This window comes from Cicer arietinum, chromosome 5 (genome assembly GCF_000331145.2).
Source record: "Cicer arietinum cultivar CDC Frontier isolate Library 1 chromosome 5, Cicar.CDCFrontier_v2.0, whole genome shotgun sequence".
In the NCBI taxonomy this organism is placed as follows: domain Eukaryota; kingdom Viridiplantae; phylum Streptophyta; class Magnoliopsida; order Fabales; family Fabaceae; genus Cicer; species Cicer arietinum.
In genome coordinates this window covers 65,289,295-65,315,138 of record NC_021164.2, presented here as the reverse complement: position 1 = coordinate 65,315,138, position 25,844 = coordinate 65,289,295, and the positions used below count along the sequence as shown (strand labels likewise).

At 28.9% G+C, this 25,844-nt stretch overlaps 4 protein-coding genes across 5 annotated transcripts in view; 2 read left to right on the top strand and 2 right to left on the bottom strand.

Annotated features, from left to right (window-relative positions):
* Window positions 1–1,235: 1,235 nt before the first annotated feature.
* LOC101501925 (MADS-box transcription factor 1) lies at window positions 1,236–6,942 on the bottom strand. 2 transcript variants are annotated; one of them, XM_004502218.4, is made up of 8 exons: window positions 6,438–6,942; window positions 4,916–4,994; window positions 2,563–2,630; window positions 2,355–2,454; window positions 2,050–2,091; window positions 1,929–1,970; window positions 1,665–1,798; window positions 1,236–1,580 (listed from the first exon to the last, which is right to left on the bottom strand). In XM_004502218.4, the coding sequence occupies exons 1-8, from the start codon at window positions 6,620–6,622 to the stop codon at window positions 1,505–1,507; spliced, it is 726 nt and encodes a 241-aa protein (XP_004502275.1). In that variant the 5' UTR covers window positions 6,623–6,942; the 3' UTR covers window positions 1,236–1,504. The 2 variants fall into 2 exon arrangements, with proteins under 2 accessions (XP_004502275.1, XP_004502274.1); XM_004502217.4 differs by having other exon boundaries at window positions 4,910–4,994; window positions 6,438–6,759.
* A 10,851-nt stretch (window positions 6,943–17,793) lies between these two features.
* On the top strand, window positions 17,794–20,532 carry LOC101501294 (amino acid transporter AVT1H). The gene is made up of 3 exons (XM_004502215.4): window positions 17,794–18,367; window positions 18,832–19,442; window positions 19,848–20,532. The coding sequence occupies exons 1-3, from the start codon at window positions 18,103–18,105 to the stop codon at window positions 20,385–20,387; spliced, it is 1,416 nt and encodes a 471-aa protein (XP_004502272.1). The 5' UTR covers window positions 17,794–18,102; the 3' UTR covers window positions 20,388–20,532.
* LOC101501611 (15-cis-zeta-carotene isomerase, chloroplastic-like) lies at window positions 20,408–22,580 on the bottom strand. The gene is made up of 4 exons (XM_004502216.3): window positions 22,114–22,580; window positions 21,882–22,028; window positions 21,570–21,779; window positions 20,408–21,112 (listed from the first exon to the last, which is right to left on the bottom strand). The coding sequence occupies exons 1-4, from the start codon at window positions 22,498–22,500 to the stop codon at window positions 20,777–20,779; spliced, it is 1,080 nt and encodes a 359-aa protein (XP_004502273.1). The 5' UTR covers window positions 22,501–22,580; the 3' UTR covers window positions 20,408–20,776.
* A 1,893-nt stretch (window positions 22,581–24,473) lies between these two features.
* The window catches only part of LOC101500978 (rho GDP-dissociation inhibitor 1-like), a 2,036-nt gene continuing 665 nt past the window's right edge, over window positions 24,474–25,844 (top strand). Inside the window, exons 1-4 of the mRNA XM_073369059.1 lie at window positions 24,474–24,897; window positions 24,990–25,056; window positions 25,449–25,667; window positions 25,802–25,844. The exon at window positions 25,802–25,844 is cut by the window's right edge and continues 1 nt beyond it. Coding sequence (XP_073225160.1) covers window positions 24,685–24,897; window positions 24,990–25,056; window positions 25,449–25,667; window positions 25,802–25,844 — 542 coding nt within the window. The 5' untranslated portion in view covers window positions 24,474–24,684. The remainder of the gene's footprint in view (window positions 24,898–24,989; window positions 25,057–25,448; window positions 25,668–25,801) is intronic.

Sequence of the window (25,844 nt, the reverse complement as noted above, 5' to 3'; positions counted from 1 at the left end):
AATATGATAAATTAATATAATGTTTAAGAATAATATTTTAAGTTTACTATTACATATTATTTTAGATATTATAATTTAAATAACACTAACATAATCATAAGTAAATTGTAAATAAAATAAATTAACAACTTAGATGTGAATATTTGTAAATCAAACATTAATAAACTGTAAACTAAAAATAACTTAACTCTAATCAAATTATGCTTTTTTAAAATTATACATTTATTATTTTATTTTATTATTCTTGTAGTATGTATTTATTATTATTTTATTTGTAAATAAAATATGATCACGAGTTTAAACCTGAAACATATTATTCAGTTTAAGAATGTTAATATCAATATTTTGCTTTTTCCTATGCCTCTTGTTACTCTTGGATGTGGCGTCCAAGTGGTTGTTATATATAACAAAGACTCCTATGGAACTTTGCTTTCCTCCATGGCCAATACAATAAGTGATGTGAAGTATACGTGTCATGACAAGTTTTTTTTGGAAGGGTCATGATCAGTTGATAACTCTTAGTTTCTCTTTCGTTTTTTATTTTGATGCAGTTAGTTTCTCTATCGTTGTCATATTGAAATCATATTAATGTCATCGAAAATAGGTTTGACAAAATTGATTTTTTAATCATTATAATATTTAAATGATTTGAGACATGGTTGCAACTTACAAGAAAAGGAATTAACACAAGCAAATAATTTAAGTTACGCGAATTGACCCTTTCATATCTTCCATTGAAAAATAGATTGAAAGAGGAATGTCAAAAAGAAAATTTAAAGATTGAAAGAGGAATGTCAAAAAGAAAATTTAAAGGTGCAGATTTGAAAACACCAAGGAACATGAGAGAAAAAAAAAAGAGCATATTTTGAGTTTGACAAAGGTTATGTCATAGGAATTATCTAATCATGTATTATTTCTTGAATGAAATGTTTAAAAATATCATAATTAGAAACAGTTTTTCTTTTACACAAAAAATAATTGATTTAAAACAGTTGATACAAATCTAGTACTGTAGTACATCAACTTTTTTAACTAAGTTTTAGTTATATTTCATTTGGTTAATGTCATTATTTTATAAAGCGGTTGATGTCATTATTGAGCAAACTAACTAAGACGGAGACAAATTAAACTATTCCTACAAATAACTTTAAAGAGAAACATGTGTATCTACAATGTCATAAGTGAACAAACCAGTGTAGAAGTACTGAAAGATTAAAACAGTATAGATCAGGGGGTGTATGCAAACAATTAATGTTTTTATTATTATAGAATGAGATAAAAAGTGATGGAAGAAAGACAGGGGAACATTTTATGAATTGAAAACTCACACAGAACACTGCTTACTATATATATACTACATGGTAAGTAGACAATATTGATACAAGTCCATTACATTACATTACATATATACTACTATTACAAATTTCCCTTTCATTTGAAATAAAATTGAAACCGCAGGATCTTTATGCATGCTTCATACCCTCTCTTTCTATATATAGCTCTATCATGGTAACCATCCACCCATGTAGTTATTCATGCTTGGGCCAGCTGTCACCACTGATCCTGGATCATTCTGATATCTGCGCTCAAACAAAATTCAATGTCAACAAGATATAAAATTAAAATCTTAACATGATTACAATAGTGAAGAGTAAATAAAATACCCAATTTGTAACGTTGGTTCACACTCAAGTTGTTGAAATAGAGCATCACCATGGGTTTGACCTGGATGACGGTCATATCCCATATCTTCAGCACTCAGATTCAATTGGAGGGAACTTATTTGATACCCTTCCATCTGGAAAAACATCACAAATAAATCACTATATCATATCATCCAACAAGATGATTTGGCCATGTTCGTTGTTGTAGATATGTATATATATAGTCTTTATTTAATTAGGCAAGTAGGTTCAGGTGTTTCTTACCCTTTGTCTAAGAGCTCTGTTTGCCTCACATAGCAAGTGTTCCTTCACAAGTGACACAAACAAGTGAGCATGAGGAAGGAGATAGCAAATATTGATCAAGAAATTAAGATTGTTCTCATACCTTACGTTGAAGATCACCAAGCTGATCCAGCATGAATTGGGTCTGTACAAAAAATTAAGTTTCAAAATATTTTTACTCCATATTAAAACTTGCTATAGACAATTGAGAAAAAAAGAATTTGCTATAGACAATTGAGTAACATCTTTCTCCATATTAAAACTTATGGTAATTATTAATTATGTGGCCCCAAACAATGGATAGAAGTTATATAAAAAGGACTTAGCAAGGGGGGTCCAGTTATGATTAGGAATGTATGTTATTTTTTCTTTCAAATTGAAATAAGCAACGCTGTAAAACTTGAGTACCCTTGTCGATCTGATTTGCTTCAAGGAAGAATCTAGTTGCCTTTCAAGTGTTTCAAGGTCTTTGCTGCTTAAAGGGCCAAGATCTTCTCCCATAAGGTTCCTAATTAATTAGAGAGCACCAGTCAAATATAAACATCATTGACTTATACTATTCTACAGTCATGTATGCATTTACAGGTACGTAAAATAATCAAGTATCAGTAAGTACCTCTGAGAGCGTTGTAGAGCTTCATAACGTGCCTTCAGCTTCAAGTATTCCTGTTGACTGCTTAATTCCTATAGTTATAATGGACCAAAAGCATTGCATCTTAAAATATGGTTTATAAGAAGATATTAGAACTTAAAAGTCATACACAGTGATTAGTAAATCTCAATTTTGCCTAAAGTAGTTGTTGGATGAAGAAGGAATGGAAGCAATATAGATAGCACTTAAACTGCTTGGAAATTATATGAAAACATGGGGCAGAAAAATATTAGCAACAGAGTTTAATTTAATGCATTATGCATTGATGGGACTAACCTAACATTTGTTTCACTTTTTATTTTTTATTTTTTTTTATTTTCAATCAATTAACATCACAAATTCTTGCAAAATACAAACATTTAACATTTAATGATTCATTTTTTATGACATTCAATTTTAATGGCAAACAATAGTATTAATTAAATTTAGTGTTATGGTTGGGGTTGAAATTAAACTTTCTTCCTATTTATCACTTCTTCACACTTAAATTTCTTCGCTCCGGCCACCAAGTAAATTATATAAAATTATATATCTCTTTTATTTATTATATTCAATTAATCAAGGTATATTTGTCTATTATGTAAAAGAAATTCGATAATTGATTCGACATTATTGAAGTGGTGTTCTCTAAAACTAGTCTACTCAAATAATCTCATCAACCACATTTAGAGGAGTGTACCTCTCATTCTCAATCTATTTTTTTTTTTTTATCCACAATCCTCAAACTCAAGAGATTCCATGAATTTCCCCCTCAATTTAAATATATGGTGTAATTAACATATGTAGTATATGATTATTTGTGGGAAAGCTTGACTCAAGTAAATCAAACTAACTCAATATATTTAAATTTTAAATAAGTGTACAAGAATTTCAAATATAAAGTATATATTATTAAAAACTTATTTGTAAGTAATATTAATCAAAAGCATAAAAAATGTTTATAGTAAAAATATACATAACATTTTAATTGTTATTAGTACCAAGATCATAAATCAATTCAACAATTACATTGAATGCAAGAGAAACATTTAGACTCATCACTCACTTACACAAGAATAAACAAAATATTGGCACATATTAAAAAGAAGACCAATAATTGGATTCAACTTATTATCCGCCAAACTTTGTAGATAATACATACTTAAAAGTTTGGTTTGATGGTTATGATAGATAAATGAAATATAATAAGCTTATTATATACTACTTAAATCTATTGTATGCACCGATATAATATGATAAATTAATCATAATACTAATATATTATGTTATACTTTTTTTGTTGTTGTAATTTTTAGTAAAAATTAAAGTTGTGTTTGAGAATAATTCAATAAAATTAAAAAAAAAAATTATTTTGCTCATTATTTTAAAATATCCCTCCCTCATAGAGGGACATGTGGAAATACAAAAGGGACATTTCAAAATCATGGCAAAACGAGAACAAATTTTTAATCTTATTAGGTTATTTTTTAACCTGTCTATGTCTATATAAGATGTATTTGGTTGGAAGAGTTTGTCTATGTCTATATAAGATGTATTTGGTTGGAAGAGTTTGGTGGGGAGCGGAGAAAATATTTAAAAAAATGTGTTTGTATCAAATTATCATAGGAGGAGTGCAAAATCCCTCTTAAATGATTTCTACTCTCCCTCTAATATTCGAGATTTAGAGGGGAGGAGTTTAATATAACTAAATAACTATTTAAAATTCTTTTTATTTTGTTGAACTAAATACAAAATCATAAAAAATCATTCTCATTTTCATTAAAATCAAATATGTCTGTATTTTCTTTCCTTCCTCTCTATTAAAATTCATCCCCTCACACAAGTAAAATAACAACTGTATCAAAAAATTGTCAATACCAATAGTTTTTTATTGATAAATGCATGGTTTTAAATTGCGGTCGTAGTATTGCATATTTCGAAGTTTCTGCAACAGCATCACAACCACAATTGCAGCCGTATCTACCACATTTGTTTGTATTTTCCCGCAACATAAATGTTTGCAACGTTTGAATCCTAAACTTTCTTCATAAAACTTCTTCTTCAATCAGAATACCACTGTACTACACCTTAGGGACTTGTCAATGCCAGTACTGTTTTATAATTCAACAGGCTAAACCTAAGCTAAGTAATTATGTTGAGCCAAGACATTATATTCTCCATAACCCGTTGTATGTATAAAAGAAGAAAACGTAAACAAAAAGGTAATTGTTGCGACCAAGTTAGGCAAGTTAAATTAAATGCACAAGTATGTTTCATCATAAAAAAATGTACAATATTTTGTTTTAAATAGAGTGTGTGTTAGATGATTCACCAATACCAAGGCTTCCTTTGTTGCCACATTAGCCTCAGGTGCTCCGTAGTTGCATTTTTGATACCTCTCAAGCGTTTTCAGCATGCTGCATGTTGACATTAAATAATAATATAAATATTTAAAAAAAATATTAATATAAGTACCACATTCAGAAAATTACTTGGATGATTAGCAGTTAACAGTTTGAGATTTGAATAGAAGACCACATTCATCTATTGCTATCACTTAATAATAAAAAGAAATCGAATATCCTGTGGATAATAAGTGAGATCGATCATTTATGAGCTACTTTTCAAACCCAGAAGTAGATCTCTGGAACATAACTTTGTTGGGTTTAGGCACACTATGAGATCTTGAAGATCTGAGATGTTTTCCAAATGAGAGAGAACACTCTACAGTCTAAACAGCAAGAAAACATCTTTATATAAGAATCTAAATTGATTTGAACCGAGGACATAGATCATGCCAAGTTATCTGCTATATATACTAACCTGTGATAAACATGTCTCCATCACGATGAAAAGAAAAACATCAAACATCTACTCTCAATAACATATAACACAATTCTATTCTCTGGTCATAGTGGGGGCTGGGGAATCTGAGAAGAAAAATCTAATGTTATTGAGCAGACAGAGAATTCTCGTTATATAAAGCTTAAAAAAAAAATAGATGATAAAATAAAACTAAGAAAGATTGAAAATGAGAAAAAGAAAAGTTTTGAATAAGACAAGAGAAAAAGGAAGAAAGAAATGAAAAGATAGTGAGAAAACAAAGGAGTAATTGTAGAAAGAAAAGGAACCCTAGCTAGGCCAGAGATGTAAATGAGAGAGTTGGCTTTAGCTTTGAGCTGAAGAAAGAAAAAGGAGACATGGGATTAGGTTGTCTGAGAGAGTGATGATTCTAAAAGACTGGAGCCAAAAGCAGACACATAGGCTCCTAAAAATTCAGATAAAGAACAAATAATATAATGATGTTTTTATGCTCCCAACACGAAATTGCACTAAAATGAACCCTGACCAAACCCCAAATTGGTTTAGGGAAAAGCTTTTGAACCAGATCTGCTTGAAATTAACACAAATGAAGAAAAACCAGAAATATTTGGATTGATGGGATGATAGCTAAAAGAGGGAAAGAAAGAGAAACCGAAAGGATTGGAGGAAAAAAAAAACACATAGAATAGTCAATAGTGAATATACAATACAACAGTGTTGTATGTGTTGTTGTTTAATTGTATTTATATATTATTTTGGTTAATTGTGTTTCCAGTTGCAGATCTAACAGCAATGCCATCACTGAAACACTCAACCTGCTATAAACGCCAAGACATTCACAGAAACGGAAAAAATACTCAAACAGTGGAAAAAGAAATGAACTTTATGAAATTTAAAAATAAAATCAAAGAAGAAAATAGAAAAATAAATGGAGCAGCTAGAAAGCTAGGTGGTACTGTTCAATCACCGAAAAGAGAAAGAAAAAATCAAAGCTGGAGATCTTGTAAGAAGAATCAAAAGCATTCTGAAAAGTCCACCTTGAAGTGCTGCAGAATTCGTAGAGCTTTCCACGATTGGAGAAGACGATGAGAGCAACCTCAGCATCGCAAAGAACAGAAAGTTCATAAGCTTTCTTCAAAAGACCGTTCCTTCGTTTTGCAAAGGTAACTTGTCTGTTGATCTTGTTCTCAATTCTCTTCAATTCCACTCTTCCCCTTCCCATGATCTCTCTATTTCTTTTTTTCTCTCTCTCTCTGTAACTGAGTTTCTTCCCCAATTTTGTAATTAATATTTAGATGGTGAGAGGTACGTGTATTAAGAATGTGAGCAAAACCATCTTTATCATGAAGCAAGCCCTAATGCTCCAAAAATCAAATAATGTACAAGTATCTTTTTAATTTCTCTCTCTACCTGTCTTTTTCTCTCAGCTATAGTATTCATTATTGATGATTACACATTGTGCTTGTGCTTGTGCTAGTGCTAGTGCTAGTGCTGCTGCTGGTGGTGGCCTGTGTTTTGTTGAGGTGAGCATATAATTAACACAATGATAGAGACATGCTTAAACAATTTAAAACCACTTCACTCAGAGTAAAACCACTTTTCTTTTCTGTAGCTAATTAATAACCATAGGATTTAGGGCTGGGATCAACTAATGCGGAGATCCATCCGACGGTGGAGGAGATGGCCAACTAAGACTTGACTTCACTAATCATACAAAAGGGATATTCAATAATCACTAAACTGCCACGTGTCGATAAATTAGTTGAGGATGCCATTATATCCACCTCATCTTTTCATTTTGGGCAATCATGTGAACTAACCTTAAGAAGGTGAACCCTCCTATTCGTAGCTACACTACTCCCTTCTCCGTATACGTTTGCTCACCATTATTTGAATTATCTCATCAGCTATCCGATCAAAATCTTAATTTTAACTATCAAATTCATTTTTTTATATATTTTTTATGTTGGATCGTCTTTCCTAAACTCCTTACTAAATTTTATTTGAAGTTTCTGTTTATTGAAATGCTTAAAAAGGTCCACTATATATATTTACCTAACTACCATTATTCCATTCTTATGTTTTTTGACAACAAAACAAAACACCCCTTATTTATTCGTATTTGTACATCATCCATCTATTAGATGTATTTATATAATAGATGATCTAGGTGGATGAATAGGGAATCTTAAAAACTAACATAATTTAATTTACCAGCATATGCTATAAAAACATTATCTCCTAAACTTAAAGGTTTAAGCTCTTGGGTGTAAGGATGTGGTCGAACGCATAAAACTAGCCTATTAGAGTTGGTTTGTTTTGAACGTGTGTAGAAACAAGGTATATAGATTTTTTATTGGCTTCAAGAAAGCATTTGAAACTATTATTTTGTATATTGGTTAGAGTTGGCATTCTACTCTTTACTTATGAGGGTAGAGATAAAGGATACAAAATTTTCAGTTGACTTTTTAATCCCTTTTGTTGTATCACCGATGATTCTTCAAGAAAACATTTGAACTTATTATTTTGTATGAGTTAGAATATCCTTTATATAGAGGGTATATATATTATCAGCACTATAACTTTTTTTACTTATATATTATCTTAATTATCTAAAAAAACGTTAACACAATTTCGTTACTACTCAACTAAAAATGCAATGTATCTTTCAATTTTTAAATCATTTGAACCCCTTTATCTCTCTACATTGTATTAATTTTTCATCTTTTGGACAATATTTATATTGATTTATCATTTTGTTACAAGATAAATGTGACTTTTATTATGGGTGTACACTCTAATATATTCTATGTAAAAAATTCAAGAAAAATTATAATTTACTACACCAATTTTAGACGAAATACGTCAGCATGCTAGACTTGTCACTCAATTCATTAATCCCAAACACTTACAACAAACATGTGAAACCTACAAAAGCCAACACTAACTTGTGCTTGACACAAAAGTTAATAAAATCTAATTATAAGCAGAAAAATTAGACCTACATCACATGATTATCAAATAATAATCTTTGTAAAGAGGCTAGATAACTTTTATTTATAAGAGTTATCAGTTCCAATACTTTTTTCTTTTTGTCAACGTGAATAATTTCACATGATCTTAAACAAAACAAAAATTTATATAGAAAAAACAAAACTGATTAGAGGTACGTGCCTCAATCCAATGATAATTACTTCAAAATATTGAGACTCTTAATTTAAACCTTTATGGTGATGTAAGTTTTTCGAATGAGTAGTTTGAGTTAGTGAATCAAAACGTTGAACACTTCTCCTTATTTATAAATTATGTCCATCACAAAACTCATGTGAAATTGATCCATATTAATTTGAAATGGGGAGTTACTAAAAATTTGAAGGAAATAATGAAAGTAAAAAAATTGCATACTAATTAACCACATATGAGTCGTTTTAAATAGTTGTGAAACCACTATTAATTTTTATTAACTCAACTTTCTATTATATTTAAGAATAGAGAAAATATAGTTGAAAGTTATTACATTGATTTTAGGATAATATGAGATTTTGGAGTGATTGATAAGAAGGTAAAGAGTTTAACTCCACTAATTTGTTAATAGTAATAACTACTGACATTTGTGGTTATAAAAAATTGTAAATTCTTTGATATCTATAAGTTTTTGGTTGGTATTGGTACCTCATATGAAATTAACTCAAAATAAAAATTATTTTAAAATTAAATAAATATAAAAAATGGTGTGAGTTTTGCATGATTGATTATTAGTATAATACTCAATCAAACTCTAAAATACATAAGTCGATCCTAAAAAAATTGAGCCGTACATTGGAGAGATCCAAAACTACAAAGATTTTGACTACCACCACTATCTAAGCATACACCTTTGTTTCAATTGTATTGTTACTCTTGCAATTGCATAATCAATTACGGATTTAGATTTTCTGTGGTGAAGAGAATATCACAATCACACATTCATACATAAGTGTATATTAGGTTAAGACTGAACAATCTATATTTTAGTTTGGATTTTAAATTATAAAATCAAATTTAAATTGGTATTTTTTAGCCGATGTTTGAATGCGTGATTTTCTTTTGATGGTTGAACCAAAGAATTATAGATAAATAATTAAAGAAAAATAAAAAATTTAAAATAATAGTATGAATAACTATGATACAATTAATATAAAATATACCTCTCTATAATGCCCATAAAATAACTAATATAAATATCTTCTATCTTATCATAACTAATTTCTTATTAGGTATTAAGACATAATTGCTCATGCGGTCCCTTAACTTAATTTCAGATAACACTTCAGTTTTTTATTTATTTTTTCTCGATTTGGTTATTTATTTAATTTTAAGTAAAAAATTTGATATTTGATATTTTAAAATATTAACAATGTTATATTTTTTTACAAAAATTTATCAAATTTTTTAAACAAAACTTATAAAATTAATTATCATCTTCAATATAATGCAAATATCATCAAATTTATAACTCAAATCTTCAAATAAACTCATGTTTTCATTCTTTATGTTTTTCAAATTTGTGTAATAAAATTAAATAAATGACAAAATCAGAAAGAAAGAAAAAACTAAAGTCTTATATAAAATTAAGTTAAAAGACCACATGAATAATTATATTTTCTAATTAGTTTAATATAATTCTAATACATATATATTCAACTATATCTAAGTTTGTGATTTGAATTATCTACCTTTCTCTCTATATCTCTCTATATTTTGTTTTCTCTATCCATCATAAACATCACACTCTTCTATTTTATCACAAAATTTGTTTAAAATTACTCTACATTTAACAACTCAAACATTGAGAATCCAAATCCTATAAGTTTGATAGGGTGGAATCCAAATTCATCAATGATCAATCATGGTGTGGGCCACTTGGTGTGGTTTTAATTAATTAATTAATTTATCATGCCCAACCCACGAGATTCAATTAATAGCATATACTCTATGCACTACATTGGTATCACTATCTACCCAATTAACTCATGGAATGGAGAGGACAATATTATAAAATCGTTTAGTACATATTCATAATTTAGGGATGAATATTTTTAAGTCTTCTTAAAATAACGCTGTAGTAACTCTTCAACATACAATAAAATAAATAAAGTATTCAATTATTTTACAATAATAATAGAATGCAATTACAATATGATATGTTGTTAATTATACGCAGCTTACGTATCTTTTCTTGATAAATATGCATTTCAGCCTAAGGCATTGTCGCACGAGTCTATGGCCTACAAACTAATATAAATCAATCTAATGACAATCTCCTCTCATAGTGTTTGTTGACATAGTTCTTCCTCATCATCATGTCAACAAATGTTGAAAGAGTTTTTATACTTATTTGTTTGGAGTTGGTTTTAGGCTTTCATATACGATGAGCCAACTTTTTATATATCGCAACTCCACTATTAGATATGTATAAGATAAGTTGATTACTTTAGTCATTTAAATGTTACTTACAAGTTATTTATCTTAGTTATTATAATTTGAGTATATAAATTTCATATTTTATTATTGTAATTATCCTTTCTGATTTGATCAATACAAGAATTATCTCTATTTGTCTCTTTTTTATTATTTGATATAAATATTTTACGTATTCTATTATAATATTAGAGTCTTATTATTCTGTTATTTCTTTCTAAAAACTTTATTGAATTTTTTTTCTTCATAAAAATTTAATTAAAAAATAAAAAAAAAATCATCAAAAAATGGGCATTAAAGACAACATGTTTGCTAACAAAACTATTAAAAAACTCAAGACTTATTCAATGCTTTGATATCAATCTTGTTTCAACATCAACAACTTTGGTCAAATATAAAGAAAAAAAGATAGAGTAAGTACTTTGTTGAAGATTTCTCAAGACCACCAACAACATTTAGTGGCAAAATTATTTCTTTTTAGCTAACTTAGCATTCAAAAAAAAAAAAAAATGCAAGCAAGATCTTACATAAAAGTATAAACTCTAGATTCAACACTTACCAACAACAAAAAAGTACGAAAATTTCATAATTTGATTCTAATTTAGAAGTCTTAATGATCAAGGAATTGCGCATGAGATTTTGTTAAAAAAAAGCAAGAGAATATCTTGCACGGAGGTATAAACTCGATTCAGGATCTACTACAACAAAAAAGAGATGAATCAAGATTGTATTAGAATCTTTCTTGTTCTTATTTCAAACGAAAAATAAATATTTCAAAAATCTTTTAGTCTATTTATTCTTGCATTTCAAAATCCTTTATTTCGGCGTTTCTCACTATATTTGTTTGTTTGTTTTTTTACAATATTGTTTAATTCACTACACGTTAGAAGTGTCGCAAAACACCTCCTAATTTGCTGAAAAATTAAAGATGTAAAATTAATTACAAGTATAATTACTTTAATTAAGTGTTAATTATAAATTAGTTATCTTAGTTAGAAATTAATTATTTTAATTTAGATATATACATTTCATAATATATTGTAATTATATTTCTCATTTGATGAATATAAAAATTATCTTTGTTTTGCTCTCTTCCATGACATACAATTTGTTTGCATATTTTATTATCCACATCACCACTTTTTAAATAAATTGTCCCCTTTATATCTTATATGAATCTTTGACGGAAAAAGAGAAAGAAAGAAAGGGAGATAGATAAGGTGTGGAAATAAGTAGAGAAAATAATGAATGGAAATGAGGTAAAAAACTAACAAGTAAAAAGAGAGTGGATGAAACTAGACATAGGAATCAACTACAAAGTGAATGGTTATGGAATAGATGGGGACCAGTGTTATGTAGGGGACCAATTTAAATGTTAATTATAATGGTTTGATGGAAGAAATTAAGAAGAGATATGGAAGAGAATAGTGAGAGTTGAATGAGATGCAAGAAACACAAGAGATGTGGCATGTGTTGCCATTTGAAGGCGAACACCATCTACATCATTCATAATAACATAGGCTACACTTTATTCCCAATTTGACACTACCCTTTAAAGAAGTCACGTCGCACTGGGCTGTAACCAATAACATATATTATCACATTCACACTCTCATGTACCAAACAACGTTTCTTCATTAGCTTAACAAGTACCTATAAGTCATTTATAAGATATTTATTCAGAATATAAAAAATAATAAATTTATATAAAAATAATAAATTTTTATTTTTGAAAAATCGAATACGAAATTTATAATCCTTTTTTAATATAAAATTTATATTTTTTTAGATATTTTGCAATTCAGATTATTTAAATATACTTTATAATTAAAAATTGTAGTTTATGTAAAATTATGAGGAGCCACCGTAATGACAAATTTACCATAGTACTAAATATAGACAAATTGTAAACAAGTATACACTTAGTAGTTGACTATGCTATTTATCCCACATATTTATTTATTTATTTTTTATAGATACATGTTAGTATAGTTAATCTATATATTAAGGGAGAAGGAAAAAAGTTAGTTGCTAGAGATTGAAACCAAGACCTTTTACATGTAACTCTTTTAATGTTCATAACCAAATCACTAGACTACGATTTCATAGATATCTCACGTACTTATTAGTTTGAAAACAATATAGAAAAACGAAACTATTACACACAAAAATAAGGCAAAAAATATCAAGTGAAACTTATTTTATTGCAACGCATTACACTTTTATCTTTTATTTTTGAGTTAAATATATTTTTAATCAATATAAAATTTTAATATTTTAATTTTAATCTCTATAAAAACAAATTACAACTTTTAATTCATATAAAATTATCGTGTATGCAACTTTGGCCTATATTGTTAAGTCGACATATATTTTTTTAGACATGTTTATAACATCATAAAAAGTTACTTCAGAAAAAAATAAACTCAAAATTTGAATCATAGGTCAATGTTTTAGGTACTTTTATCTTGAGTTTATTGCATTCTAAATATTCATATTTAATTCATCCCAAGTTAATTTTTTTAAAATTTTTGTGGAGGCACTTTTATAATATTCTAAACATAATTGCAAAAGAATTATTTAAAAATCTTTAAATTGAAGAACAATTAAATACATTTTGTGTGACAGGAGAAATTAAACATAGTTTATTTTAATAGAGTCTAACAATGTTTTTTAATTAATTTCATTGAGAAATTATATTTTTATTTTACATGAACTACTGTTCAAATCTTTTTGAAACTAATAAAAACTTAGCCCTTTATTTTTTCTAAATAAGTCTAACTTTTGTAACATGAGTCGAAAAAGCTTTTATACCATTAATAACGATGTTGATCTTTTTAGAATTTTATGTTTAAAAATGTCTACCTGACCATGATAATGTGGATATTATTTCAACTATAATTTTAGTGAGTAAAAATGAAGAAGGCAATATTTATCTTCAATCTCATAAATAACTTAGATAGTTTTGCAGAACTAGATCGATTAGTTCAATTAGTTAATTAGAAATTGAGTGGTCTACCGATTGCTACAACCAAATCGGCTCTCAATATATATTGGTTCACTTTTTTGGTCTTGTTAATTTTTTTAATAATGATTTATTTATTTATTAGTTTATGCATAATTCAGCCATAAATGAATTAATGAACCGTGACTTAAAGTCTCACCTGTTCAATAATTTGGAAAGCGCACTACGCGGAAAATAGTGGTTTACAGCATTTTTTTTAAGCTATTTACAATGTTTTTTCAAAAAATTAAGCGTCATAATATCTAGCGCTTTAAAAAGATACAACAGCGCTCTTTAAAATAAAAATAAAAAACGTTGTAAATCCCTTCTAAAAACGTGTTGTTTGTTGTACTAGTTTTACAGCGTTTTTTCAAAAAAGCGTTGTAATAGGTGCATTCTTATGCACGTTTTACAGCGCTTTTTAAAATAGAAAAACATGTAAATTCCTTCTAAAAACGCGTTGCTTGTTATACTAGTTTTACAGCATTGTAATAGGTGCATTCTTATGCACGTTTTACGGCGTTTTTTTAATTTAAAAAACGCTGTAATAAGTGCATTCTTATGGTCGAGATCAACCTCCACCATATCTGGCCCATTTAACCCCTTTCTCAAGTTATTTCATGTTGTACATAATTTCAGAGAATTTATCTAGAGATTATCAATTGTGACCATTTTAGCAAATAAAAAGAATAAAATCAACAGGTTATGAGTTTAGTATTGAATTTATCTAGGAATTAAAAAAAATTATATTAAAAAGAATAAAATTTAAATTTTTTAAATAATTAAATACATAATTTAAAACACATCTTCAATATAATTTTTTTCTATTTAGATTTTTATATTTGTCTAAAAAATATTCATCCTAACCAAACTATATGAGTTTTATTTCAATTTGCATGATAGAAGACAATGAAATATTTGATATATTAGTACACGTTTTGACCTTCACTACTTATTTTCGCTCACAAATATTTTTGATATATGTTTTTCTTAATTAGCAATCAACAGGTTGTCGCAGGAAAAAAGAAACATATTGCCCATGTTGCTTTGTCGAAATGCTATACTCATGTTGGAGTTCAATTGACTTGTGAACATTATATTGGAAGATTAACAATTTTATTTCATACATTTGCAGTTTGAAAGAGTACCGGTAAAATTTAGCCTTTGATCTCTATATAAAATCATCGTAATACTAATTACAACTTGTTAGTCAAATAATATGACTTGTGATAACACCGGAGATTAGTTTACCGAAGTTACATGCAACATGCAAACAAAATAAACAAAAATGGATCTTTACCAAATGTAAGTAAAGAGTAAGGCCTCCGGTAACTATTAAACAAAAATAATTATTTTTTTGATTATTAAGAAAATTAATTAAGGGTAATTAATTATTTAAATTTTATGTAAAATATAATGTCATTTCAAATATCAATTACTCAATTAGTAATATTAAATATATTTTTTTTATTAAAGTAAAGATATATCAAAAATATTAGTATTAAATGTCAAAATAATTAATTTTTTTATTTATAATAGTGACTAAAATTTGATATCGCTTTTTACTTATAGTAATAACTAAATAGAGTACGATAGAAAATCATACAATTTTTTTTTCTATGTAAAATTTATAAGATTGTATATCTGAACACAAATATCAAAATCTTGACCCATTTGATCAGTTGTTATATTTGAATATCCACAATTTTTCTATATTTATTCAACATATTATTTTCTATCTCTTTATTTCTATCACATATATCACCAATATAATCATATCATTTTGTTTATTTCTATATCTCTAATGGGTATGTAGATTGTATGAGTGTACTTAAATATTTTTCCCTGATATTAATATTTGACAAAGTATATCTTGCTTGCACAGAAGGTAAAATGATTTTTTTTTTCCTTGTTTTCTTACAATATTTTTTTCTTGATATATATGGATTATAATCTTTTTTAACAATCATAAATAATTATTTCTTCAATACTAGGGTAGTTAAGTCTAAAATAAATAGTTATATATAGCACATACGTATTCTTTAGTTGGATTTGTTCTGTAACCTTTTCCCCTACCAATTAATTGGATATACGTCACGTTCCATTTTCAACTAAATCGTTAATAATCTGGTATCTTTACACGACCATAATAAAGTTATTTTTTTTATTAAAAGAGAGGGGGTTAATTTTGATTCACGGTCAGGGTAAAATATTTTATTTTACATCGTCAATAAATCCAACAATTATATATATATTTCCGTTATAAAAAAACAAAGAGTTTAATTGCAGTTTTGATCTCCCTATTTTAGTTGAATCGCGAAAGTATTCTTCCATTTTATTTATGTTCAATTTTTGTCCCCAAACAGAATTTTTGTCCAAAACTTGATGAATTTTTATTTTTCCGCGTTTATTTAAGTCACACAATGCCTCAAGATCTCACTGTGCAATAATTTTACGTGAAATCTATTGTTATAAATAGTGTGGTGTGACCTTAAAAAATGTCACTTCATCAAATTTTCGACCAAAATTATGTTTGGAGGACCAAAACTGGAGAGAAATAAAATGGGGGACTACTTTCATGATTCACCTAAAATAGGGGGACTAAAACTGCAATTAAGCAAAAAAAAAAAAGCTATATATTTGATTAAAATCAGATATATTTGTTGGTCAATTAAAATCAAATATTTTTATGATTCAATGATCATAATTGATTAATAGTATAAAATATGTATACATTAATTAAATCTTTTTACATTATCAATTAATTACAATTATTGAATCATTAAATTTTCTTAATTTTAATCACATCTATTTTAAAAATCATAAAAATTGATCTGGAGTGGTTTGGTGGTGAAGATGAAGACAACTCCTCGTCAGAGTATTTGCATACACTCTGACAATCAAGTCAATTTGTATTAAGAGTTAAAGGTATTTAGGGTATCAATATATTCTTTTTCTGCACAAAAATATTTTTTGTATGACGTTCCTTAGAATTTCTATAAAGATTGTTGTCAAATAAAAGGTCTGAGACTCTCACATCATCCTCTTATTTTGGACGGATGTCCTTGTTGATGTAAGGTGATTGTTGCCATCGAGTGGCATTGATCAAGATATGATAGTTCAACTGAAAACGAAGTGTAAGTGAGTTATGGTAGTCTTCTACATCGGATTTCATCTCTTCAATTGTGAAATGCCGTCATTCAATAATCTTCCATGTCCTTGGTCCAAAGTCATCATGTTAGAGGGGTGAATTAGGCCACTTTAACATGAGTTAGGCCCAGAACACAAATAATGTGATTGATTCACATTATACATTTTTTTACACTATCCATATATCAAAATTATATCACATCATGCTTATCAATGGTCCATTTCCCATCAACAAAGTGAAATTCTTTCTCAACGGCACGAAATGGAACATTTCCCCCCAACAAAAGTTGAAGAAAGAATATCAAACGTAAATGGGAATAACTAATAAGAGTGAAATGGAATATTTCCCATTTTATTTTACTATGTAAGAATTTAAAAACATGAAACTTTTCTTTTAATTAGTCATTTGTAGTTTTGTACTAATTTTGCATGAAATTATAGTTATGCTGTATCTTATGATGTTTTAACTTTAATGTATTCTTATTCTGATTTTATTCTTATGTCGTAGGATCCATATCCACGCCCCTTATGTCATAGTGGGAGATTAAGTACGTTTAGAATGTGATTCCAAATACAATTGCAACAACAGAATGAGAGAAACTATCCAAGTTCTGATCATATCAACTTATATAATATATACAAAACATTGGAGGGAGAATATATATATATATATATATATATATATATATATTCACACTTCACAGTATACATAATATTTTTTATACAAAGTGCATTCTGATATGACACAGCAATGATCATTGATCTCACTCTCACTTCTGTCACTATATTAATTTTTCTTGCAAGCTTAAATTAAGTTAGCATCAGGTTTTTGAATTTGATTCTTTAACAATCAAATTCAACAACAAAAAATTTGTCCAAATGGACAATAGCTGATGTCATGTTTATCCACATTAGAATCTTTATCCAATTATAAATATGCATGTTGGATGCCATTTGGTAAGCAGGTTTTATTAAGAGACCTTAATTACATCAGTGCCTACTAATTAACTGCTTGTGCTACTTCATTCTGTTTTCTTCTTCTATTCAGTTCCCTCTTTAAATAAATTAAAAATCCTAAAGTTATTACTATGTGGGGTAAGATGTTGAAATTGAAATTCTTGGGGAACATCTGCTGTATTCAGCAAAGGGATCAAGTTGATAGTACTGTGATGTGGTCAAATTGCAATGTTTGTATAGAGGAAAACAAACAATGCAATGGTGACCACATCATTGTTGAGGATCGAAATAACACTAATACTACAGAAGACAGCGCCAATATCGACACCAAGCATGATGCTAATGCTGATTGTTCTTTTGTTCATGCTGTCATCAACATGGTGGGAATGCTCATAGGTAACTTTTACATATTGTTATTGTTTTTTCCGTATTTGTGATTCATGTGTGTTGCAAGAAACTACAAAAGAAAGTACTACTATTTTAAAATTTCCATATATTAACAAGAGTGGAAGAAGTTTGGTTTCTTGACATAGAAAACATGTTTTTTTTCCTTTTCTTTATCGAGATTTGAACAATAATTTTTAACTCCTTTTAATATTTAGTTTAAATCAATTGAGTTATCCGACCCCAAAAATATACGTATTGACCGTTGGTAAATATTATTTGTCAGATAAATTTTTAAACAGAGAAAACAAATAAATTAATTTTATCCCTTTGGTTTAATTTGGATTAAGTAATCATAACCTGTGGCTTGTAAAAAAGAAAAATTGCTAATAAATTATTTGAAATTTTAAAATAAATTAGAAATTATTAATTAATCCAAAAATATGTTGAAAGCATGATACAAGATATAATTTCAGGTTTGGGGCAACTATCAACTCCTTATGCTATTGAAAAAGGAGGGTGGTTATCTGTATTATTGCTTATAGGACTTGGCCTAATGTGTACTTACACCTCTCATATACTTGGAAAATGCCTTGAAAAGAATCCAAAGTTAACAAGTTATGTGGATATTGGGAATCAAGCATTTGGATCAAAAGGAAGATACCTAGTTGCAACATTAATCTACATGGACATATTCATGGCACTTGTTTCCTACACAATCTCATTACATGATAACTTGATCACTGTATTTATAGGGACACGTTTGAATCTACAACTGGCTAAGTTAAAAACATCACAGCTTCTAACAGTGGTGGCAGTTTTGATTGCTCTGCCTAGTTTATGGATCAGAGATATGTCTTCTATATCTTTCCTTTCAAGTGGTGGTATTATTATGTCTCTTCTCACATTTGTGTGTGTAGTGGCCACTGCAATTTTTGGAGGTTTTCAAGCTAGTAATCATAGTATACCTGTCTTCAAGCCACATAATATTCCATCAATATCTGGTCTGTATATTTTTACTTATGGAGGACACATTGTTTTCCCTGATTTATATAAAGCAATGAAAGACCCCTCTAAATTCACCAAGGTATATATATAAAATAACTCCATTTTATTAAATATGTAACTTAATTACACTTATAGTCTTTTTAATTAGGATAAATTGTGATTTTGATCTCATATTTTTTTTAGTGAATCAAATCTTCATATATTAATAAATTAAGTAAATATACTTATATCATCAATTTTCTTTTACTTCAACTTTTTTTTGTTTAAAGTTTTCGGGGCTGGAAGATATATTTGAAATATGAAATACTTTTATAAGCTGAAAATTTATTAAAGTATTTTTATCAAAATAAATTGCAAATACATAGCCCAAACTAGATAGACAAAAGGGTAGTTAGGCCTAAATATGTAAAAAAACAAAATGCTGAAGCTTTTAATTTATTTGTTTATTTACCAAATGAACCTATCTTTAGTTTGTTTAATTCAGGTTTCAATTGTGAGCTTCACAATAGTAACGGCACTTAACACCTCAATGGGGTTCATGGGTGCCAAAATGTTTGGAAATGATGTGAAGTCTCAAATAACTCTGAGCATGCCACCAAAGAAAATCATAACAAAGATTGCAGTTTGGGCAACCGTGTTGACACCAATGACCAAATATGCCCTTGAATTTGCACCCTTCGCAATTCAGCTTGAGCATGCACTTCCAAATTCTTTTAGTGGAAGGACAAAATTGGTAATCAGGGGTTTTGTGGCTTCATTATTGCTCTTGTTCATACTAACCGTTGCTCTATCAGTGCCATATTTTGAACATGTACTCAGCCTCACTGGTTCACTAGTTAGTGTAGCCATTTGTTTGATTTTTCCATGTGTTTTCTATATGAAGATTTGTTGGGGTAAAATAACAAGGCCTCTCTTAGTTCTTAATATTTTTTTAGTCATATTTGGGTTTCTTCTTGGAGTGATGGGTACCATTTCCTCTACAAAGTTAATATTGGAAAATTTTCTATCACATCATTCAACTTGATGAAGCGTTGGGAATAAATATAGGTCCAGCTACAATCTTGTAATATTGCAAGATTAATTAGTCTGTATCTGTATCTGTATGGTACATCAGTGTAACTCATCCATAACAATGTAACTGATTAGCTATAGTACACTGTTTAGTTGCAAATCAGCTACAAATTTAGTTACAAGTTAGCTATGAAATGCTGCTGTGAACCATAGAACATGGTTTATGCAGCAATACTATAAGTGCACCGTCATTGTCAGTTTTTTGGTTTTTTCTTCCAATTATTTCCATTTTCTTTTCTTTGATCTTTCATCTCTGTCTATTGATGCACACTACAAAACGCGGCATTAGCGTTTCGATCCTAAACATTTGATTTTACATGAAAACAAGATGATATTTTTCACCTACCAATGGAGGTTGAAACTAGCAGCCTGCATAAGTGGGTGTGCAAAGTAAGCTCCAAGTGTTAATGCAGTAATTGTTAAGTATGGTAATCGAATAAACTCCTTGTAGAAATCTTTAGGTAATCTTTGACGGCCATCAAGAATTGCTGCAAAAGGGACAATACTTGTTCGACGCTTAATTATCTCAAAATCTTCTCCATGTTTTATAGCCAATCGCCTGTCTCCATTCCAGGCGCCAAATAGATGATGTGCAATTAAGCCAATTGAGGCTGCAACAGCCACAGAATTTCCAATCCAAACCGTATGAGCAAGACACCAGATTACTTGCCCAACCATCTGAAGAGCAAAACAAATCCTTCACTCATAACAGTGGAAGAAACCAAGTACACTTTTTCATTGAACATATTATTTATCAAGTATTTGAGGATGTTTCAGGAGGATATAATGTTACTTTTAATATATGGGAGGGAAATGCTAACGATGTTAATAATCTAAACATAGAAATTTTTATATTAAAAATGAATTGGAACTTGTGTATTTAAAACTTTGAGAGGTCAAATTTTAGTCTTTTGAATGCAAAATTACTATTTTTGTTAGCAAGACCCTTAATATATATAGATAGATATGATGCATTGTTCCAAGCATGTCAGTTTGCATCTAGAAAAGCAAGAGTGTTGTACCAAAAATACAAGACTAGAATTAAAAGCAGAACAATTATTGGTCCAAGCTTTGAAGAACACAAAAATCACGTGGATCCCTGAACTCACTAGAAATAGAGTGTTAAGATGTATACCTGCGGATGCCTGGTTATCCTGATGATGCCAGTTTCCCATAGATGTATTTTAGGCTTGTGAACTGCTGCAATCTCTAAAAGATTAAAGGTTGAAGGATATAGGAAAAAGAAAGAGACGAAATTGGAGAGCCACACAAGTTGATGAATCCCAGGAGTAGTGTTGAGGTGCCAGAGTTGAAGTCCATCATATCTGTGGTTAATAAAATACACCTGCACCATGATGCCGTAGATAGATGGAATGAACTTGTGTTTGAAAATAATAAAGCATGAAGAAGACAAGTAATTGAGAGGGAAAGGCAAGTAGTAACTGACAATAGTAGTGACAGCCAAAGGTAGTGAAATCCCTGCAAAAAGAACACGAAAAGCTCTTTCACCAATCAGTTTTTCGCCAGTGTTCCGAAAGCTAGCCATTCCACTGTGGAAAATGGCAAATATGAGTATTAGGGTCAACATTACCACCTGCAAAGAAACATGACAAGGGTGACCTCGTGGGAATAACAAAAAGGAGATTTTCCTGTTTATAGAAATAGTAATAAGAAATGACCTCGTGAGAATCGGAAAGGTGTGAAACGGCATCGACGAAAGGTTTGGCAAAGCCAGTTGAATTATTAATCCAAAGCACGTTTAGAAGGAAGAGAACAAGTCCCAAAATAGCAGTGAAAGAAATCCATGAAGATATTTTCTGTTCCCCCAAATCAAACGAGGCGGAGTCCTCTCCTAGGAAGGACGAGTCTTTGTCCCTCGATGAAGAATGAGCAACGAAAGTGAAGTTGAAGGTTGGAGAGAGAGAAGAGAGTGGTTTATTTATATTGGAAGATGGGAAGTTGGAGGAGGAGGAGGAGCATTGAAAAGGGAGTTTTGGTTTGGAGAATGAAAAGGAAGAAGAGGGAGAGAAAGAGAAAGAGGTGGAGAGTACAAAAGAGACAGACATGTTATGTTGTTAAACTACTCACAACCATTGAGAAGATAAGAAGGGGTTTGTTTCTTTGTTTTTGTTTGGTGTTAACATTTCACACTTTGCTTACATCCACTCAATCACTCTAATATGGCCACATTCATTCACTTTTTTTAGTTCCTTTTAAATACTTTTAGAAAATTATCCATCTTCTATGTATCCACTAAAAATACTATGAATTTTTTTTTAATCACATTTACTTGTATCATTTATTTTATAATATAATTAAAATTTTATTTTAATTTATATAAGAACGATTATATATCTGATATTTATAATTAAAAATATATGATTATATTTTTAATAACATAATTAGAGTGTCTATTCAAATATATTTTTTTGGTATAATTATTCTGCGGTCTTTTAATTTAATTTGAGGTTTAATATTTTATCTTTTTTATTTATTTTATCTTTTAGTTAATTTTAAGTAACAATTTAATTATTTATGTATTAAAATATCAACAATGTTATAATTTTTTAACAAAAATTTATCAAAATTTTCAAATAAAACTCATAAAATTAATTATCATCTTCAACATAATGCAAATTTCATCAAATTCATAACTCAAATATTCAATTAAACTTGTATTTTCATTCTTTATTTGATAAATTTGATGTTGTTGGAGATGAAAATATCAATTTTTTTGAATATTTGAGTTATGCATTTGATGAATATACCAATTTTCTTGAAATTGGTATTGAATTTTATGGTTTTTGTTTGAAGATTTTGATGAATTATTTAAGTTTTTGTAAATAAATGATAACATTATTGACATTTGAAATATAAAAGATAAAATTGTTGCTTAAAATTAAATAAAATACTAAATTAAAAAAGGAAAAAAAAATATAAGACTGAAATTGTTACCTGAAATTAATTAAGCTAAGGGACCGTAACAATTATGGTTATCTTTTATAAATGACATATAGAGAAGTAAGTGTGATGAAAAAAAATATTATTCACCATTGTTTTAATAAGCCTTATATTAGTTGTTTTTTTAGAGTTTTTCTTTTTAAAAAAGACCAAAGAGATAAATTTCGTGCTATGCTAGTACAAGATATGCCAACAAAAGCAAAACAAAATTACAATCATCAAAGTGAGTTTTTGAAACCAGTCAACACAAACTCTAACTCACGAAAGGGATGGAAATACAAATGAGTCACGAGACCTCTCCCCTAACTACCACCAACGGCAAAAGTAAAGCGCTCCTACGGGTTATGTCGTCATTCATTTAACTCAAAAGCAAAACTTGTCGATTTAGCCTTCATCCACGACCAAGAATGAAGTTTAATTCGATCTGTTAAAACATTAATGAATTCCCCTTATGATTAAAAATCATGCTATTAGACTCCTTTTAAATCACTCAAATGCAAGTTAACCATTCTACGTATAATTTGTCTTTTACTCTTGTTATAACACACTTTTCAAAACTTTTCAAAAAAATACAATCAAAGAAAATATGTTGATACGATTCTTACTGGCCACAACCAGTAACACCATGTATTGAGTCATTATTTACAATTATAGCTAAATACACTTTTTTCAATTTCCACATTTTTTTATAGTTCTTAATTTAAAATACACCTTTTGTTGCTATAAAAAACTTTTAAAAAATTATGAAATTGATAAAATCATAGTTAATTAAGTCAACAACCATAAGAAAAAACATAAGTTCAGATTTATAAATAGCTTATAATTAGGTCCCAAAATTTAGAGACGTGATTATTATTGTCCTTAAGTTCAAATTTATAAATTATTTAAACATTTAAATACTCGATTAACAAACTTTTTAGTTGGATTACTTAATTACAAATTATTAACAACTTTAGACACTTAATTACAAACTTTTATAATTGAGGGACCTATTTATTTACTTTCAAAAAAATAATAGTAATTGAATGACCTATTTATTTATTTTAAAATAATTCAAGACCTCTAAATAATGAAATAAAATAAAATTTGTTGAGAAGGCTGTAACAAGAGTCTCTCTCAACTTAAAAGAGTGAATCTTAATATTCCATTGGCCATTGCCAGGTGAAGAAAAGGATACTGCAAATCAAACTATCTTCCAAGTTTAGCAAACACAATCCCCTAAATTTGGCACCACTTTTCAACCAACTTTGAACACTAAGGTTTTTTTGTTTGATTTTCCGAGGTTCAAAATGTCTGCCGCCGTGGGAGCTTCTGTCTCCTCCACAACCACAGCCAACGATGTTCCTTACAACCCTCGTTTAGAGGAACAACAACAACAACATGATGCTGAACAAACTGAACCTGATGATGATGATGATGATGACGACTCTAGGTTGGACTCTGATGGGGAATTGGATCTTGGTCCTCAGTTTACCCTCAAGGAACAGCTTGAGAAAGATAAAGTTAGCTTTTTTATTTGTTTTTGAAAATACCCTTTGATTTTAAACTCTCATTTTTATTCAATTATTAAACCTGTTTCTTTTGCATTTCAAAGGATGATGAAAGTTTGAGAAAATGGAAGGAGCAACTTCTGGGAAGTGTTGATATATCTTCTGTTGGAGGTACCTTTTTTTTCCCTCTTCAATATTCTCATGTTTTCTTATTACCTGTTCTGGATCAATTCTGCAATGATTGTTTCAGATAATTCTGTTTAACATCATAGCATTGATGCTTTTCTTTGTTGTTTGTTCTTTTAACAAAATAAACCATTTAACTGAAATTAACTTAAAATAGCAAACCATTTTTTGTGTGTTGAGATTTATAGGAGAAAAACCCTTCTGAATAAAATTACTTTGAAGATGAAAAATATTTGTCTTTGAGAATTAGAAGCTTAGGATGTAGACATTTTGTTAAAATATTATGTATGCTATTAAGCTTCATTTGAGATGCTAATGAAGTTTTGAATACCCTGAAAATCTGAAAGCTTTTTCTTGTGTTGAACATGAAAATCCAGAAAGCAAAGATCCAGAAGTGAAGATACAAAGCCTCACTATAACATGTTCAGACAGGCCTGACCTTGTACTACCAATTCCATTTACTAATGATCCTAAGAAGAGTCTCTTCATTCTTAAGGAAGGAAGCCAATGCCGCATGAAATTCACCTTCACTGTTTCGAACAACATCGTTTCTGGTCTCAAATACACCAATATTGTCTGGAAAACTGGGGTTAGAGGTGAGGAGGACTCCTGTTGTGTTTACTTTTAATAAATTGTCATTCATGATAGTGAATTTGATTTAATTACATATGCATGATTTGATTGCCTTAGTTTGTTACATGGATTAAGTGAATTTATTTTGTTTTAACAGTGGATAGCAGAAAAAAAATGTTGGGAACTTTTAGTCCTCAGCA

Coding starts and splice junctions, on each gene's coding strand:
- LOC101501294 (XM_004502215.4), top strand. CDS start 18,103: ATGTGGGGTAAGATGTTGAAATTGAAATTCTTGGGGAACATCTGCTGT. Junction 18,368..18,831: donor CATGGTGGGAATGCTCATAG/GTAACTTTTACA, acceptor ATATAATTTCAG/GTTTGGGGCAACTATCAACT. Junction 19,443..19,847: donor ACCCCTCTAAATTCACCAAG/GTATATATATAA, acceptor TGTTTAATTCAG/GTTTCAATTGTGAGCTTCAC.
- LOC101501925 (XM_004502217.4), bottom strand. CDS start 6,622: ATGGGAAGGGGAAGAGTGGAATTGAAGAGAATTGAGAACAAGATCAAC. Junction 2,631..4,909: donor CAAAGGAAGCCTTGGTATTG/GTGAATCATCTA, acceptor TTATAACTATAG/GAATTAAGCAGTCAACAGGA. Junction 2,092..2,354: donor AGCAAATCAGATCGACAAGG/GTACTCAAGTTT, acceptor TTTTTTGTACAG/ACCCAATTCATGCTGGATCA.
- LOC101501611 (XM_004502216.3), bottom strand. CDS start 22,500: ATGTCTGTCTCTTTTGTACTCTCCACCTCTTTCTCTTTCTCTCCCTCT. Junction 21,780..21,881: donor CTTTGGCTGTCACTACTATT/GTCAGTTACTAC, acceptor ATCATGGTGCAG/GTGTATTTTATTAACCACAG. Junction 21,113..21,569: donor GGATAACCAGGCATCCGCAG/GTATACATCTTA, acceptor TTTGCTCTTCAG/ATGGTTGGGCAAGTAATCTG.